This window comes from Dipteris shenzhenensis, chromosome 11 (assembly GCF_047967505.1).
Source record: "Dipteris shenzhenensis isolate YYH24624 ecotype China chromosome 11, Dip_SZ_1.0, whole genome shotgun sequence".
In the NCBI taxonomy this organism is placed as follows: domain Eukaryota; kingdom Viridiplantae; phylum Streptophyta; class Polypodiopsida; order Gleicheniales; family Dipteridaceae; genus Dipteris; species Dipteris shenzhenensis.
Window position 1 is genome coordinate 19,720,016 of NC_141606.1, and position 18,349 is coordinate 19,738,364.

At 43.5% G+C, this 18,349-nt stretch overlaps 1 protein-coding gene across 2 annotated transcripts in view; it reads right to left on the reverse strand.

The window, feature by feature from the left end:
* Positions 1-2,207: 2,207 nt before the first annotated feature.
* The window catches only part of LOC147896736 (D111/G-patch domain-containing protein), a 65,520-nt gene continuing 49,378 nt past the window's right edge, over positions 2,208-18,349 (reverse strand). The window contains exons 9-11 of one of the 2 annotated variants that reach the window (XM_087381976.1): positions 14,430-14,753; positions 3,154-3,276; positions 2,208-2,973 (exon numbers count right to left, since the gene is read on the reverse strand). In XM_087381976.1, the coding sequence (XP_087238102.1) occupies positions 2,887-2,973; positions 3,154-3,276; positions 14,430-14,753 (534 nt within the window). In that variant the 3' untranslated portion in view covers positions 2,208-2,886. The remainder of the gene's footprint in view (positions 2,974-3,153; positions 3,277-14,429; positions 14,754-18,349) is intronic. The other variant, XM_087381977.1, reaches the window with a different exon arrangement.

An 18,349-nucleotide genomic window follows, 5' to 3' on the forward strand; every position in this document is an offset into this window, starting at 1 on the left:
ATATTTGTGTCAACATTTCAATATTAAGAAATCAAGAGTCAAGACACATTATTCTAATCCCTCAAAAAATATATAGATGGCATATACAAATATTCAAATGTCTTCGGTTTGCATGAGTCATGAGTATTATAATATCTCAAAAATTATATAGATGGCATATATGCAAGTATACAAAAAAATATTGTTTGCTTGATTCATGAGTATGATAATTTCTTAAAAAATATAAGCTCTCATATATTTAGAGATGTAAAAATTTTCCTTTTGCATGACTTTTGAGCTAATGAAGAAACCCATATACAACCATGGCGGAAAATAAATGCAACAAAGTGGACACGACCTATATGCTTGCATGGCTCATAATTAGCATGTAAAGTGAAACGTATGCCCGCAAGATGTCATATAAAATCCGAAAGATGCATCAAAAATTGCCTAACAAATAGGACATACGAGTGCATCTTCACTGCCAAGCAAGACATACATCAAACACTACCCAACAAATAGGACATATGAGTGCACCTTCACTACCCTTTAGAAGCGCCACCGGTAAGCATAATTGGTTGGGAGGATGGCAACACATTATAATCTCTGTGTCATGTGCATGTGCCCCTTGGAATGAGGCTCTCTATGCTCCATACACTCTTGCCTTAAGTGGGTGTTCAATTCGATTAAACTTGCTAAATGTGTCTATAGAGCCGTGATAGTGTTTCGTACAGCTTCATATGTCATTGCGCTTTACAAGCATTGAGTCTCCTCAAAACGATCTTTGTTTTCATCACAAAGCTCTCCAATTTGTCTTCCATTGTCTCTTGTGCTCAAACCAATGAATCCATTCGACACTTTATACGTCTATCACTTTACAAACAGAGAGTCATTTCGCAAAGTACATATATAATATCTTTCCGAAGTGCATCCCATGGTAGGGCTCTTTGCCACCTATGTCAATGTATATCTCACATGCTTTGAGCTCAAATCTCCAAGTGTTGACAATCAATTATCCTCCATATTCTATGCCACTCAACTGGCTAAAAACTAGATGTAGAGCATGCTCACCTTCTTTGGCTTCCTGGAGTTCAAGTTGTCGCTTACATGTATTGGGAAAATAGATAATATGTCTTCTTTAGACCATGAGCTCTAGTAGGATCTACCCACTATGAGTTTTATTAAAAATTGTGTGGTGATCACTGAAGAACTGCGGTGGTAATCCTTAGCATGTGCTCAAAGCACATAGGGATTTCACAAGCCTTCTTGTTTCCTCTAACTTAATTGGTCTCTTGCACACTCTTTTGGCTCTGTCATCACAATATTACTTGTCTCCTGACATTTTAAATGGGCCATACAAAGATCTAGGGACGTGTATCTGTGGTCAAGACTCACATGTAAATTACAAAAGTAAATGAGGCATACTGGGTGCATAAATTGAAGCACATGGACAAATTTAACATCAATGCATCGAATGTAGCATTTCATGACATTTAATGTGAGAGCATGCAACATGATGATGCTACATGATATGATACATGACAATGCTACATGATAAATGTACAAGCAATTTATCTGGTCACAGATGGAAAATGCAATGCATGCAACATGATATAGAATGCATGCATGCATGTTTAGGTCTGTTTTGAGATCCAGATGCGTTCATGCAACACGATACATCTTTTGTTTTGATAGCCAGATTATTACCATTTAGCGCTGATGATCCAAGAACATGCCCAAACTCATCCTCCAAAAACGTTGACTGCAGTTTCAATCTCATAATTGTCATTCATGAGGTTGAACCCATAAACTTCATCACGCTAGAGAGGACTAGCTACTATGACACCCCACTGATGTCATCAATGACCAACCGTGGGTGTAGACCATAGTATAAACATATGCCCTCACATATAAATCCACAAACCCAAGCATACTTATCCTAGAATGGCATTGATGACTACCTGCAGAGTAAAGCTTTTCAGAAAGATAAGCAACCAACATTTGTAATAACTCTACAGAAAACTCCGTAGTTCTCTGCATCGTACAATCCCCACCTGGATTCTCTCTGAAAGGGAGAGTTCCTTGCTCAAAAGACACATCAGGCAATATTGCAAACTTTGTAGTTCTCTGCATGGGACAATCCCACCTGGGTTAATCTCTAAAAGAAGTACACAGGTTCAAAGAGCGCACATAGGGACTATAGGGGCAAAACTTTAATCCGTAGAAGGATGACTAAATGAAGTCTGATATTTATAATACCAAGCATTTCTCTAATCAGAGATTCAATGGTTCATGATCCTGTGAGAGTGACAGTGGCAGAAATCATTTAGAGTTAGAAATCCTTCAAGGGATCCAAGTTCGAGGAAAGAGTACCCCGCTTCCCAAAAACACACAAAAAAGATGCAAGACAATTTGGAAATCCATTTAAACAAGACGAGAAATTCTGCAACGACCTTTTCTGACCAAAGGTGGGACACCAGAACCGGAAACAGCCCCTGAAAGAAGCCCTGAAATTCTCATCAAGATTTACACCCTGGCCGTGCATATCAAACCATGAACCTTAGCACTTCTCTGAGAATCCCTCCCCTTATATTTCTCAAGCTTTGATGCAAGCTGAGAAGCATATCCATATGAGAGAACCTCAGAAAATGCCATTATTTATAAATGACCGAATTCAATCAGGAAAATAAGTTATATGAATTAGCACATGGCCAACCCACTATCTATATGTGAATTGTCAGCCTCAGAGACAGCATGCCAAAGATGCTCTGTCAGATCTAGTGTACTTCTCAACATCAGCATATGCTCCTGTAGCTGCTTGATGTCGTCACCATTAGACAATGTGTCTACTTTAAGGTGGCATCACCTCTACGTTACAAGCTGCCAGAAATTAGCAGCTGCTTTGATCTAGAGACTAGTCAAATCCAATGATACTGTTAATTTTGCCAAAGACACCTTCTTTCCCTTGACCACAAACTTTGAACTCCTGTTTAGCTGCAGCAGAAAGTAAGGATTCTTAAGCAAAATCCTAAAACAGATGCTTACACCTATTGGCACCAATGCAGCAAGCTAGCACACACTGCAAGGCCTAATGTCTGAAAGCGTGATACAAAAGCCTTGATATAGCTCAAGATAACATTAAATCAGCTTTTGTTACTACAAAAACACTCATACCTTCTCCTTAAAGGATAAAGCAGCTTGCTCAATATCACAAGAACCATTACTATGGGACAGGTCACAAGCTTCCGCAATACGTTTGTGAAGACGTTTGATACTCATAGTTTGGTTTGGAACCTGCTGTGACAAAAGACACAAATCTCGTCAAACATGCATAGAGCAAAAGCAGATGCAGACCTCTGGAATAAAAGTTTCTATTCTTGATGCCTGTTAAAACAAAGTGTAAATCCATATAAAAGGTTATTCCAGCAATAGCAAGACCTGAAATGTTTAAGGGAAAAGAAAGTACAGAGGAAGCAGATCTTAATAATGCCAAGATCAAGCAACAATGGGTGTGCACAATAAAAGTCAATGCAAATGAAACAAAAAAACTTGCATCCAAAAGGAACTTTGATCTAGATAACATTAGAACATTGTTACATTATACACCAATTTAATGGTGTGAGATGTGTGTATTTATGATGAACACCGACCAATATTAGTATGGCGATGAATCATTTGAGTAGATGGGGCCTGTCGAGCTGGATGTTGGATTACGGTTGTGGTCACCTCCCCACCTGTAAGCCCCCAAATCAGAATTGCATCACGGGGGTGGACCATGGGATAATAGAAAGGGTCATGGGGCTGCCACAGGGGCAGCACATGGGCTGCCATGTGGGCAGCAGAGAAAGAGAGTAAGTACCTGATTACATTATACGCCAATTTAATGGTGTGAGATGGGTGTATTTATGGAGACCGACCAATAGCAGTACGGCAATGCATCATTTGAGTAGATAGGGCCTGTCAAGCTGGATGTTGGATTAGGGTTGGTCATCTCCCCACCTGTAAGCCGCCAAATCAGAATTGCATCAGGGAGGTGAACCATGGATAATAGAAAGCGTCATGGGGCTGCCACATGGGCAGCACATGGGATGCCATGTGGGAGCAGAGAGAGAGGAAGTACCTGGCGTTGGGAGCCACCTTGGAGGGTGGATCTGATATGGCAGTGTCCCGGAGATGTCCAAGATCAGGAAGGGCCAGATTACGCAGGGTTTCCACAATGCTATGACATCAGTACGGACAGCCACATCAGCAGTACGGACAGGTGAACGGGCTGATTGCCGGAGGGTTGAGAGGGCCTGGAAACAGCAGCAGGAAGAGGTGCCCTGGTTCGCAGCAGATATGGGCAGATTTTGGACGGCATATGGCCCTAGATGGAGCTAGGGTTAGGGCTGGACAGGCCAGAGTCAGTGGTAGCCTGCCACATGGCCTGGCTGGGCCAGCCAGCCCTAATTTTGTGTACCCCCAAGGGGGTGGGGGGGGGGGGGGGGTGATATACAGCAATAAAGTCAGTGGGGGGTCTGTTTGAGTCAGCCAGGAAGCCCCTACCTGGTCCATTATTTTGAGGGGGCCTTGAGCCCTATAAAAGGCACCATTTGGGTCCCCATACGGCATCACTTGGAGCAGCAGTTCAAGAGTAGCGGAGCACCATCAATATATTCACAACTACAGAATACAAGCAAAGTTGGAGATTCTTTTTGGGCATTGGACACATTTGCATTCTGGTCCTTCACAATCGCGAGGTAGATGAGGATGATATAGATGATGAGGAGGTGGATGCTGGCACTGATGCTGATGATGATGATGATGGGCAAGATGAGGATGAGGATCAGGATGCAGCTTGAGACTTGAGCCTCATCATTTGTGATGCATTTCATCTTGCTTTCCGGCTGTGGGTCCCTTTCTCATATGATAAAGCTTATCCTTTTCTTTGATGTTTTGGTATAATATCTACTTCTTAGTTCCTACTACCTTGTGTCTACAAATTATATGTTAATGTGCCACTGTCCAGACTCCACAGTGCACTGCTGCTTTGTGCCACTTTGATGATTGATCTATCATTATGTATCCTACTTTAATACAAGTTTGAATTTTGAGTTTCAAGTTGAAATTTATATAACCCTCAGTCAATTAAATGTGTACAATGTATATTTTCTTGTTTTTTGTTTTTAATTAGGGTCACATATGATTCAGCCCCAGGGGCTGAAACATACTCCAATCCTACTTCCGTACCCGTACCCATTTCCCTACGGTAACGTACAGAAAAAACTTTGCTTGCATATCTTCGTGAGTGTCAACAGACACCCACTACCATTCTCACTCACAATCAGAGTGCTATGGCTGTGGCAAGGAGTCCAGTCTTTCATGACCATAGCAAGCACATTGAGATTCACTATCAAATTGTCAAAGGCATCCACAACCCATGGCATGCTCGGCTGCGATATCAGCAGCTCGTCAGCAACCAAGTCAAACGGCTGTGTCCTCAGCCACGTCAGCACAGCGCAGCACGTAAGCAGTGCGCACCACATCAGCAATCACGTGGCAGACTGCCACATGGGAGTCGGTGACTGGATCATTTCCCGACCAGTCTGGTCAGGCAGAACTAAACCTGGGGTGTAGTGAAGGTGAATGGGGAAGTGAGAGAAAGCCACGGAAGGCAGGGGGAGATAGAGAAGGAATAGGGGAGGGAAGTAGAGAGAACAAGACTGAAAGTACACAAGTGATGAAGGAAGCAAGGAGAAGTGGATTAGACGTCAAATCAATATCCCCTTACAATCCTTTTGGGTTGACTTATATAGTCCCCCACAGTTCCCACATTTCCCCTACTATTCTCCCATCTATTTCCCCCTTAAAATCCATCTTTTTCCCACCTTCATTACAGCCATCCCTTCTTAAAAAATTTTGCCCTCAAAATTTCCAAGAGGCTGCCCTGGATGAGAAGGATACAACAGAAACTGATCAACTCTGTAGGAGATAGGGGTAGTCCTGCACAATGCTCTCAGGTTGCCAAGAATTCTCATCTTCCGTTAAACCTTTCCATTTGATGAGGTATTCTGTGTAGGCTTTGTTCCTGAGTACATGATCTCTGAAGCCCTTGATTTGCTCCGGCACATAGATTATGTGGCCCTCTTCATCCACAGGAGGCAACTCAGGAAGAACCTGGACATGCTGTCCGACATGTGGTTTCAGCAAGGATACATGGAAAAACATTATGGATCTTGGAGGTACTGGGTAGTTCCAATTGATATGCTACCTGCCCAACTTTGCGGATGATTTTGTAGGGGCCATAATACCTGTGGGCAAGCTTTGTGTTGGTATTACCTTTCAGCGAGGAATATCGATTCTTATGGAGACGTAAATGCACATAATCCCCTTCTTCAAAAGATAAGTACCTCCTTTGTTCATCCGCATACTTCTTCTGCTTGGCTTGGGCATCCTGCATATTCCTCTTAGCCAACTGCAGAAGGGCATCCATACTCTCCAAATCATTCCTTGCTTGCTGATTTTTCACAGCCAAGTCTGCAACCCTGGAAGGCATTCCCACTTTGCATCCATACATAGCCTCGAATGGACTCATGCCAATAGAGAGGTGTTTGGTGCTGTTGTAGCAAAATTCAGCCAATGGTAACCATTTGTCCCAAGACTTCTGCGTGTCATGACAGTAATGCCTTAGATACTCCTCCAACCACTTGTTCACCCTCTCTGATTGTCCATCCGTCTGTGGATGATAAGCAGTACTAGGCGCAAGGGAAGTACCAACTGCAGTGAATAACTCCTGCCAAAAGTGACCTATAAATTTAGCATCCCTGTCACTGACAATCTCCTAAGGAAAACCATGGTGCTTGAACACATACTCAATGAATTGCCAGGCAACCTGTGAAGCGGAGTACCGAGTCCTAGTCGGTATTAAATGGGCCTGCTTAGTCATCCTGTCAACCACCACAAATATGCTATCCCAACCCTTATCTGTAGAAGGCAAGCCTGTAATGAAGTCCATGGCAATGTGAGTCCATTTGCCTTCAGGAATGGGTAGCGGTTGCAGAAGGCCTGCGGGTAACCGGCTGTCCACTCTATTTTGTTGGCAGGGCAAACATTCACTGACAAACTTAACCACATCTCGCCACAAACCATCCCAAATAAAGCTCTCCTTGACTTTTTCATATGTTTTTGTGATACCTGTATGCCCTGGCATAGAGGATGAGTGCATTTCCTGTAATACCATCAACCTGTACTTGGAGTCTCGCACAAGATAAATTCTGTCCCTGCACCATAACAGTCCGTTGTGGAGCTGAAATCGAACATGTCCTTGGCTGGACGGACTCTGTAACTCCACAAAAATAGGGGCTGCATCAGAATTTTGCATGTATTCCTCCAGAATCCCAAGTATCCACTCCTGATGAAGCGTGGAAATGGCAGACAGTTTGCATGACCACATCCTGGACAAGGCATCAGCAACCACATTCTCTTTCCCCTTTCTATATTCAATGTCAAAATCATAGGACTGAACTGCAGCCAGCCATCTCTTCTACTTCATGGATAAATTAGGCTGCGTTAAGAAGTACTTGAGTGTCCTGTGATCCGTTTTGACCTTAATCTTGCTACCGTACAGGTAGTGGTGCCATTTTGCAAAAGCATGCAAGATTGCCAGCATCTCTTGATCATAAACATGATAATTCATTTCCCTGGCATTAAACTTCCTGCTCTCAAAAGCAATCACACCATGCTCTTGTTTTAGGACAGCCCCTAAACCTTTGCCACTGGCATCCGTCTCAACAATGAAAGACCGTGAGAAATCAGGGCACACCAATACAGGTGCATTGCTAAGGGCATCCTTGAGGTTATCAAAGCTGAGTTGTGCTGCTTCTGACCATTGGAAGGCATCCTTTTTCAGCAAATCAGTGAGAGGGGCAGCCCTTTTGGCGAAGTGCCTAATGAATCTCCTGTAAAAAGAAGCAAGACCCAAGAAACATCTAAGCTGCGTGGTATTTTGTGGCTGCGGCCACTCCTTAATGCATTTCACCTTAGCTGGGTCTACCCTGATTCCGTGCCTGCTTACAACATGACCAAGATATTCAACCTCTCTGCCATAAATGTGCACTTGCTAGCCTTGGCATAAAGCTGATGAATCCTCAAGATTTCTAGCACTTGTCGGACATGGTCAATGTGTTCCTGTGCATCCTTACTATAAATGAGAATGTCATCGAAAAATACCAGCACACATTTGAAAAGAAGGTGGTGTAAGATCTTGTTCATGAGTGCCTGGAAGGTGGCTGGTGCATTAGTCAAACCAAAAGGCATCACCTTGAACTCATATAATCCTCTTTCTGTAGGAAAGGCAGTCTTATGCTCATCACCCTCTTTCATCCTGATCTGATGGTAACCTAACCTCAAATCAATCTTCGTGAAATACTGAGCACCCTTGAGTTCATCCAGCAGGTCATCAATCCTGGGAATAGGAAACCTGTTCTTAATGGTGGTCTTATTCAATTCTCTGTAATCAATGCACATACGAAAAGAGTCATCCTTCTTCTTCACCAAGAGTACTGGAGATGCAAAAGGCGAGGTGCTATGATCAATAAGTTCTTCTCAATTAAATCCTGCACCTGTGTTGCCACTTCTTCCCGTTCAACCTTAGAAAGTCGATACGGGGCCTTGTTTATTGGTTTACTGCCATGTTCCAGAACTATGGCATGATCAACATCTCTTTTTGGGGGCAACTCAGACGGCATATCAGCAAACACATCCCCAAATTCTAAGAGCAATTTCTGCATTTCACAATTATCTACATGGGGAATACCACCCTCCTGAGGTACAGAGACATTCAATGCATAAATGGCACTTTTGTTCTTGAGCTCCCTAGCTAGCTGCCTTGCTGAAATGACCTGTAATTTCTGATTCACAATGCCCTGCAATGTAACAGTTCTACCCTTGTGGCAAAACTCAAGAGATAAAGCATTCAAATCTATACTAATTTTCCCCAAGGATTTCAGCCAATCACAACCCAGTGCAGCAGCTATGGGTCCCATATCCAATGCCAAAAGATCACCTGCAAACTCATAATGATCAGAAAACTTGATCCTGGCATCCTGGCAACAATGTTTGCTGATCATGTGCTGTCCATTCGCGATCTCCACTTTCAGACCATGGTCTATCTCTGTAGCAACTAATCCCAATCTTTGCAATGTTCTACAATTAATGAAACTGTGAGTGCTACCACTGTCTACCAATGCCATTAATCATTCCCTTCAACCTGATTGTGTCAGCACTTTTGGCACCCATCAAGGCATGTAGTGAGATGGTATACAGTGTAGACTGGGCATCCCAATAAATCTGTTCATCATCCACAGGAACATTACCATTAGCATCACCTCTAACATGAAAAGGCATTGTAGGTTGATGCTCCAACACAGAGAGTGTTGGCTTACGGCCTTTCCTGCTACATGTAGGCTGAATATCAATCTCATGCATCACATGAGAGGTTTGCTCAATAGCCCCACCGGATCAAAAGGAAAAAACAGTCCCCTTTGTGGCATCTGTGTCAGGGGACTCATCTGCATCATGAGCTCCTGTCAATTTCTCATGAGAGACATCATGTGGGTCTACTACATCAGCCACTTCATCATCATCACATAATTCAATTATCATGCTGAGTTTGGCTGAGCTGACATTCTTCATTTTGCACACATCTCGGTGCTCAGGTGTCCATTTCTCTCCACACCTAAAGCATAAATTTGCCTTCTTCCTACTGTCCATTATGGCTCTGGAATGTTGTGTAACTTCTGATTTGCCAAAACCAGCACTGGTTTTGACACCTGTCTTTGCATCCATGGGCCTGTATGGCTTTGCATATGGCATCTTACTTCCAGAAACCGTTGGATATCGTGGGAAGGAAGCAGCTGCTGGTTTCTTATCAATCCAATCAGCAGAATTAGTCTTCCTGTCAGCATCATAAGCAGTACCATAGAAGCTATGTGACACATGCTTGTACTTGCCAGCATATTTTGGTTCAAACACCTCAGCAAGCTGGGCTGCTCGCTCAATGGTTAGAGGATTGTGAGCACTCACATCAGCAGCTAGAGAGGGATCTAAGCCTTGTATAAAACGCAGCAACTTCCCTTTCTCATAAATATCCTGTACAAACAAAGAAAGTCTCCAAAAACGCTGCAAGTACTCCTGGACCGTACCTGTCTGTGACAGTGCATAGAATTCAGCAAGGTACTGTTCAAGGATCAGGGCCGAGACGAAGGTCGTGACCATAAGCTCCTTGAACTGTTTCTAGGTGGTAGGCTTCTGAGGTGACTCTCGCATGTAACGCCACCATGTATGTGCATAATCCTGTAAATGCATGCCAGCAAAAATGATCCTCTCCTCACCATTCTTAGGGTAGAAGCGGAAATAATCTTCAAGCTTCGTGAGCCACTCCTCCAACTCATTGGGAGTGCGAGTGTCACCCTTAAACTTATGCACGGAGATTTTATCTTTCACATCTTTGGCTGGGTTATTCCTATAGTGACTACCAGCATACTCACGCTTGAAGCTCACATACTGTGAAAAGGGCATCTCATTACGAACATCCTCAGGCAAAGCCCTATATGAACGTAAGGCATCTGAAAGCATATCATCCATGTTTGCATGCTGCCCACTTCCAGCATCATGCTGGTGAGGAGAACCACTCCCCTGATTCATAAAGTGCGTCTGACTGAAAGCATTGCCTCCCTGATACGCAGGCTGAGTCTGACTGAATGTATTAACAGGAGGTGTCATCGAAGCATGCAATCCCTGCTGAGTCTGCCTGCCATAAACATCTCGATGGGTGGGTGGCATAGAAAAAGGTTGAGAAGAGGACTGGCCCCTCTCCCAACTGCCCTGAAACCCAATACCCAATCCAGGCATGCTCGCCGTTGGCAAAAATGTGCCAATGGGCCGGCCCAAAATGGACGGCTCAGCCAATGAAATATGCGAGCCAAATGGAGGCCTAGAATCAATAAGAGAAGTGCTCGGCGGCACGGGCAAGGCATCACCAGAATCAACATAATCCCCATGCTGGGGTGCATGCATAGAACCAACATCATAAGTGCGACGGCCATCAGCCATAAATCCCCTGTGTGGGTCGAAAAATCACCCTGGCTATCCGACTGATCCCCGTGCTGGGGTGCGGGCTGCTTACCCTTATTGTGCATACTGATGGCGGTAGTGATCTGTTGCCCAATGTTCTTACCCATCTGGGTGATAGCTGTATCGTGCATAGCCATAGCAGTGGTGAGCTGTTGCCCCAACTGCTGACCCATCTGTTGAAAAGCCCCCTGAAGCATCGAGGCCAATGCATCTAGAAACTGTGTGTCGGTAGGCATAGCAGAAACTGGCTGTGAAGGAGATGCACCCTCTGTGACCGGCATCTGCTCCTGCTGAGCAACATCGTCACCGTGCTCAGATGACTCATCCGACCGGGGTGCACGCCTAGGTGCCATGAGTGACACATGTGCCAAGTGTCGAAGGCTCGATGTAGAGGCTGGAGAGGTGTCAGTAGCAGTCGTTGAAGAGGTTCGAAGAAAGCTCGGTGAAGAGGCTGGAAACGGGGCTCAAAATGAGCCACGAAGGTGGCTAAGAAAGGCCCAGAATAGGGCTGTAGGAGTACCCTAAAAGAGGTTTTTTTTTTTTTTTTTTGGGGTGGGAAGCTAGGACAACTAAGACACCTAGGGTAGTTAGTACACTTCTAGCCTAGACCTTTAGGACTGTTAGGACACTGTCTTAGACCAACCTAAGCCAACCTTTAACCTTAGTGAGTACTAAGCCAAACTGACTAAACCTAACCTTACCCAAACACTAACCTAACTAAACCTAGCCAAAGTAACCCAATCCACTAACTAGCGAGACCTAACCAGACCTAAACTAACCTAACCAACCAACCAATCCCAACCTTAGAGGCTAAGGTTTGCAGGTGGGCGTGGATGGCAGCGCACAGGCGCAGACTGGCACGGAACGGGCGGCGAGACGAGTAGACGGGTGGCGCATGGGAGCGGACGGGCAGATAGAATGGGAGGGAGACATGCGGACGGCAGTTGGGGAAATATGTTGGATGGGATGCTCACGGAAAGTGCTGGACGGACGGAATGCAGGTCGGGATGTAGACGCACAGAACGAGGCTAGGCGTGACGAAACGGGCTGGACGGGACAAAGGGAAAACTTCCTGTAGATATGCAAATAGATGGAACGGCCTTTCCGGAACAAGGCATGAACGGAACGGAGAGGCTGACGGTGCTAACGGGCGGACGTGTGCCCGCTATGCAGCCTAGCTGACGGCTGAGGGGCTGATGGGGTTGAGCAACTGATTCAGGGCTTGAGTGGAGCGATTGAGCTCCTCCTGAAAGCTGGTTTTCAACGGACGAGTCTTTGCTTGCTAGTAATAGATGCCACGGCGCAGCTGCTGGAAACAAAGGTGCCAGAGTCGGGGCTCTGATACCAATGTAGTGAAGGTGAATGGGGAAGTGAGAGAAAGCCACGGAAGGCAGGGGGAGATAGAGAAGGAATAGGGGAGGGAAGTAGAGAGAACAAGACTGGAAGTACACAAGTGATGAAGGAAGCAAGGAGAAGTGGATTAGACGTCAAATCAATAGCCCCTTACAATCCTTTTGGGTTGACTTATATAGTCCCCCACAGTTCCCACATTTCCCCTACTATTCTCCCATCTATTTCCCCCTTAAAATCCATCTTTTTCCCACATTCATTACATGGGGTCGGTCCAATGGGCTGCCCTGGGTCGGTAAGGCCAGCCCCTTTCTGACATTTTGGCCACAATCTCAATCCAAGAGCAAAGTGTTACTTACATAGAAGCATGTCCCTGAAACTACAATTCAATTTTGTGTATATCCATCTTTTATTCCTGTGCACTCCAGTTTTGAACTTCTACTTTAAGAGATGTCACTGTTTTTGAGTGGATAAATGTAATAGGACTTCTAGGGCGATTGGTTCTATCCGAAGATCTTGATTACTGTTGTAACTTTCAATTTTAACAAAACACAACGCGTTTTAGCCTTGCGAGGGGATGCACCTCATTCACACCCTAGTGGGTGCACATACTTAGCTTATTTTTCTTCTAAACCCATGAGTTGACGAAGGATGTGTGTGTGAAACTTCTATTTCAGTTTTAAAGGCTAATTACTTCCTGAAGTTTATTACGTTAATCATTGGAACGTATGCTTCTACCATAGCAAGACTCTAACAAAGACTATCCAAGAAAAATTCCAAGTTTTTCAATTTGTAACCCTACATTTTAGAAATCAATCATAAGTCTTATTCCCAATATGAGGCTAGCTATCAGCTTCACTTTAATCCATGTTTATAGAAGACTTAAGACTTCAATTTGTAATGTATAGGTTGAGCATCAACAAGGTGGACATTGACAAGACCCCCCACCATGCTTGAGATCCTAGAGGAAGAGCAAGATGCCTATGCATAGCTCTACAAAGAGTCTTTTCATAAGCACCAACATGCAAGATATTGTAGGGAGTGACAATTTCATCTCGATTGTCAACTCGAAACTCGGTATGATGATTAGCCATAGCATAGGTTGAGACCCAATCAAGCCTATGCAAAGGCCACACCTCCAAGCATACCTACAACTTAAAAAGGAGTTTTGGGAGAAAAGGGGGGGGCAGGGGACACCTACAACTAATTCAGTAAAGATATTTCAGCATAAGAGTGTATAAAGGCATTGGCGAAGAGCAAGCCAATGTAGACTTCTCTGCAAAGAAGTCAAGATGATCATCGATTGCAAATTATAGATAAAGATCATAGTATAAACTCTCCAGAGAGAGTAGACTACTACCTAGTGGATAGAAAGTACTTACCATTGCCTAGTTACTAGTTAGTATTAACTAGTCCCTAGGTTTATAAGCTTTAACTCTGCATTAATGTGTTTTTCATCGAAGTCATGACTCGCAACACTTTCAATTATGTTGAGCTTCATCACTTATTATTATGTCACCTGAATTTGTGTTATTGAATTTGCATGAATTGTGGAACATCATATTTTCAATTTAAGAATGATTATATATGGTGATTGCTACCTCAAGCTCTTTTCAATAGGTCAAGGCTGAGACATTTTTTATTAACATCATTTTTAATTTCTTGAGCTAAAACATATGAATGTGTATCAAGGCAAGCTCTAACCAAAATAAATTCAAAATATTACAAACGCCATCATTCCTAACTCCTTGCAACTACAAACTTGCTTAAATAGAAGTTAGGAAAAAAAAGGAATTAAAGTGACGATCCACAACCTTTTTCTACATCCATGTAGGTCCAAGAAACTTACAAAAGCTTAGAGCAAAAGGCAGGCCTTACTAAACTTCAGAAAAAGAAAAAGATTCATAAATAATTAAATTTCTATGCTCGAGCTAACGATGGCCTAGCAAGAAGTTTGAAACAAAAACAAGGACATTTGGAAAACACACCTCCTGTAAAACTTGCTCACACAATCTTTTCCATTTTTGCTTGATCTTTACATCTTCCTTTCTTGTTTGCTTTGACTTCTTCGGGTGCCTTCCTTCTGGACCATGAGCTGCAAATGCCTTTATTTTGTGCTCCTTTTCGTCGCACACGGCATCCAAATCAATCATCTTGCCGTCTTGAACATCCATGGCCTCTTGTTTTTGTGCATTATCATCACCATCATCACTGCTGTCAAGATTCACCTTTTGACCTTTCCAATGTGCCCCTCCAATTTTTTTCGGACGACCTACGATGCCAAGCCCTTGCCGTCCTTTCGTCGCTTTATCCTACAAAAACAACACATTTCAATATAAAATTAATGAAGCACGTCACAAAATATAAAATGTGGCATACCAAAAAATATCTTGTGATGTTAAGGTTCTGATAAAACAATGAGGACTAAAGGAAAGTTACTATGAGAGACAAGATTTTCCCATTTTTGTTGTAGTAAGTCCTAGGGGAGGCAGGGGCAATGTTTTATCTTTGAAAACCTACTTAATAAACCTAACCAGCCAATGTAATCCTTTAGAAATTGAACAATTGCAAGAAAATTATGGTCTACAACTACTATCATGTGACGTAAGGAGTGATTCAATCTGTCGCCACCACAATTCACAAATCAAGGAGTATGGCAATCATTTCTTGAGACCTCTGCAACTTCAATCTCACCTTGAGGAGGGTTGGCCTATAAATGGAAGTATTCCCTCTCCGAATATTTTTAACCAAAAGAAATGCCATAAAATTAACCTAGAGCTACAAGATGCAAAAACATGTCCCATGAAACCACAGCTAACAATGTAGCATTTGATAGGTTTTACCCCTACTATGGCCTTGTAGGCTAGTTAGTGTGCACACTGTTCCATCAAACCACAGCTAATAATATGGCATTTGATAGGGTTTTAGTTAGTGTGATAGTTTGCACTATTAGTTCATTTGGATAAAGTCAAACTGCGACTTAATTTTTGCCCCATGGGGGACCAGCCTAGGGTTTTAAGGTTGTCACTCAAAGTGATGTCTCATCAATTTCATTGCACTTCATTAACACAGCTCTCCATCTTCGCTTTGCTGCTCCATTGCTTACTTGCAACCCTTCCGTGGTGTCAAAGCAGAGTTCCAAATCTGCCCTCTCCGTTTAAGCCTGTTTGGAGCAGTTCCATCGCTGGGAAAGTGACAGTAGCAGCTTCAAACCACCTCTCCAGGTGCAGCAGCAGTTTTGCAGAAGTCTGCCTACTTTTAGAGCTTCTCTGCTGCAGTACCCAGCAGAGCGACCCTGTTTGGAGCTGCCTAGACCTGCTTTCTGTCAGTGCGAGTGCATTTGCAGCAATTTGGAGCTTTCTGGTGCTGTTTCCGGCAAGTGTGACTTCTCTTGCAGCTGTTCTAAGCTGATTCACAGCGCTGCCTACTGCTGTGCTGAACTGCGACTCATTTAGGAGCTGTCTGAGCCACAACTGTTACATTTTTGCAGCCCAAACAACCAGCAAAACAGTTTATTGAAGGCACATTTGACGCGACTTTTGCCAATGAGCATTTTTTAGCTGCTTCTGTGAATTTCGCAGCTGTTCAGATCCACTTTGCAAGACACTTTTCAGCATTCTTCTAGAGCATCTGTCTGCATAAACAAATCTCAAAGTGTTTCGGTACTCATTTTCTCATTTGTGAGCTTCTACCTCAATTTTAAGGTTCAGTTTATCTCTGTTTTGCTGATTCAAACTGGTTTAACCAGTTCAGCAGTGTTTTATGCAGTTTTGAAGCTCCCAGGAAGGAGCTTTGCAGTCACCTTTTTTTCTAAAGCAGGAAATATATTTGTACATATTGATCAAAAAAAGATCTACAATATTGTTCATAACACGACCTTTCATGAGGAAAAAGAAAGCCATCTTTGACAAAACATTTCTAGAACACCATTATGCCAAACTTCAGAGCTACTATGAACACTATTGAGCTGGAGATTGTTCCTGGCCATCAGGCCTGACCATCCAAAGCTCCTGTTTGACCCTTTCTACATCCCCTAGAAGAATCGCAGTCCAATTTACGGGCTCCCCTATCTCAATTTGAATTAATTTCCAGACTGTCCTGGCATTAGGACATGCAAAAAACAAATGGAATATGTCCTCCTTGTACCCTGGGCATCCCTCACACATACTTTCTTCCTTGCCTAGGGACTCACCTCTGCAATTTGTCCACACAACTTTATGGAGGATAAGCCAGAGAAGGATTGATATTTTCTCACGTATGGTTTTTGTAATATCATTAAACGAAAGAGAGAGGGCAAGGTACAAAGAGTCGATAGATGAACAGCCGTCACGTCAACTAGTGTTATGAAAAAGAAGTACATAGTACTTGTACCTGAACCCTAGGACTAAGTGTCCTAGGTGTCACATAGGACTAAGTGTCCTAGGTGGCATAAAAGGCACAAAAAAGACTAAGTGCCTATACCTATGCCTACAAGGCACATACCAAGGCCCATAGGGCATCACTAGAACTGGGAGAAGATGGCCTACAAACCCCCCTCCATGGTATGGGCTGAAGTATTCTGAAAACGTCTCAAAATACCTAGTATTTTCTTATCATGGTGACACATGTTCATCCAAAAGGATATAACCACCTATGAATGTACAAGGTATGTCAGATCACGTAACAAAGGGAACCAAGTGTAAAGCCTGGCGGAAGACTTCGAACTTGGGACGAGGAAGTGCCTTTGTAAACAGATCTGCTATGTTGTCCTCTGTGGAAAGACAGGACAACTCTCTGTCTCCTGCTAACAACTGCTCTCGAACATAATGATAATGAACTTCAATGTGCTTGGTACGCGCATGAAACACTAGGTTACGCGCAATGGCCAAGGCACTCTGGCTGTCAGTGTAGACCATAGTGGAGGATGTTTGGCAAATACCAAGATCTGTAAGTAATTGTCGAAGCCAAACACACTCTACTGTAGCGGTGAAAGCTGCCATGTACTCAACCTCACAGCTAGATGTCGCAACTATTGGTTGCTTCTTGCTAAGCCCAGAGATACATGAATTGCCAAGCAAAAAACAATTGCCAATATGTGACACTCTCGTGTCAGAACATCCTGCCCAATCACTATCCGTGTAAGCATGCATGGTAAGTAAGTCCTGATCACCATAGAAGAGGGCTAAATTCTGAGTGCCTTTGAGATATCTGAAAACTCTCTTCACTGCCTGCCAATGCTGTGAGATGGGCATGTGCATGAATCTGCTGAGCTGAGATACTGCATGCTGTAAGTCAGGTCTGGTGTGACATAAATAAATAAGGCATCCAACAGCCTGCTAATAAAGAGTAATATCACATAGTGGGCTCCCATCATGAGCTGAAAATTTGAAGCCAGAGTCCACTGGAGTAGAGATTGGCTTGCAATCCTCGAACTGAAAATGATCAAGGAGCTGTCCAATATACTTGGACTGAGACATCATGATACACCCCTCAACATGAGCAAACTAAATGCCCAAATAATAGTGGAGCTGTCCCATGTCTGACATTTCAAAAATCCGCTGCAAATCAATATACTGAGTATCTAGGCCCATGATGAGCATATCATCCACATATAAAATCAGCACTAAAAAATTAGATCCACTCCTACCGATGTAAAGAGTGGATTTTGTGGGGCTATTCTGAAAACCAAGGCATAGTAAGTGTGCATGAATTTTGGCATACCATGCCCTGGGTGCCTGCTTCAAACCATAAAGGGCTTTTCTAAGCCGGCATACCTTGTTTTCAGAATTAACAACCTCAAAGCCAGGAGGTTGTGTGACATAGACTTCTAAATCCCCATGAAGAAAGGCAGTTTTGATGTCAAGCTGGTGCACTTGCCAATGATGATGGGCTGCAATGGCAATGACACATCTAATGGTAGTAATCCTGG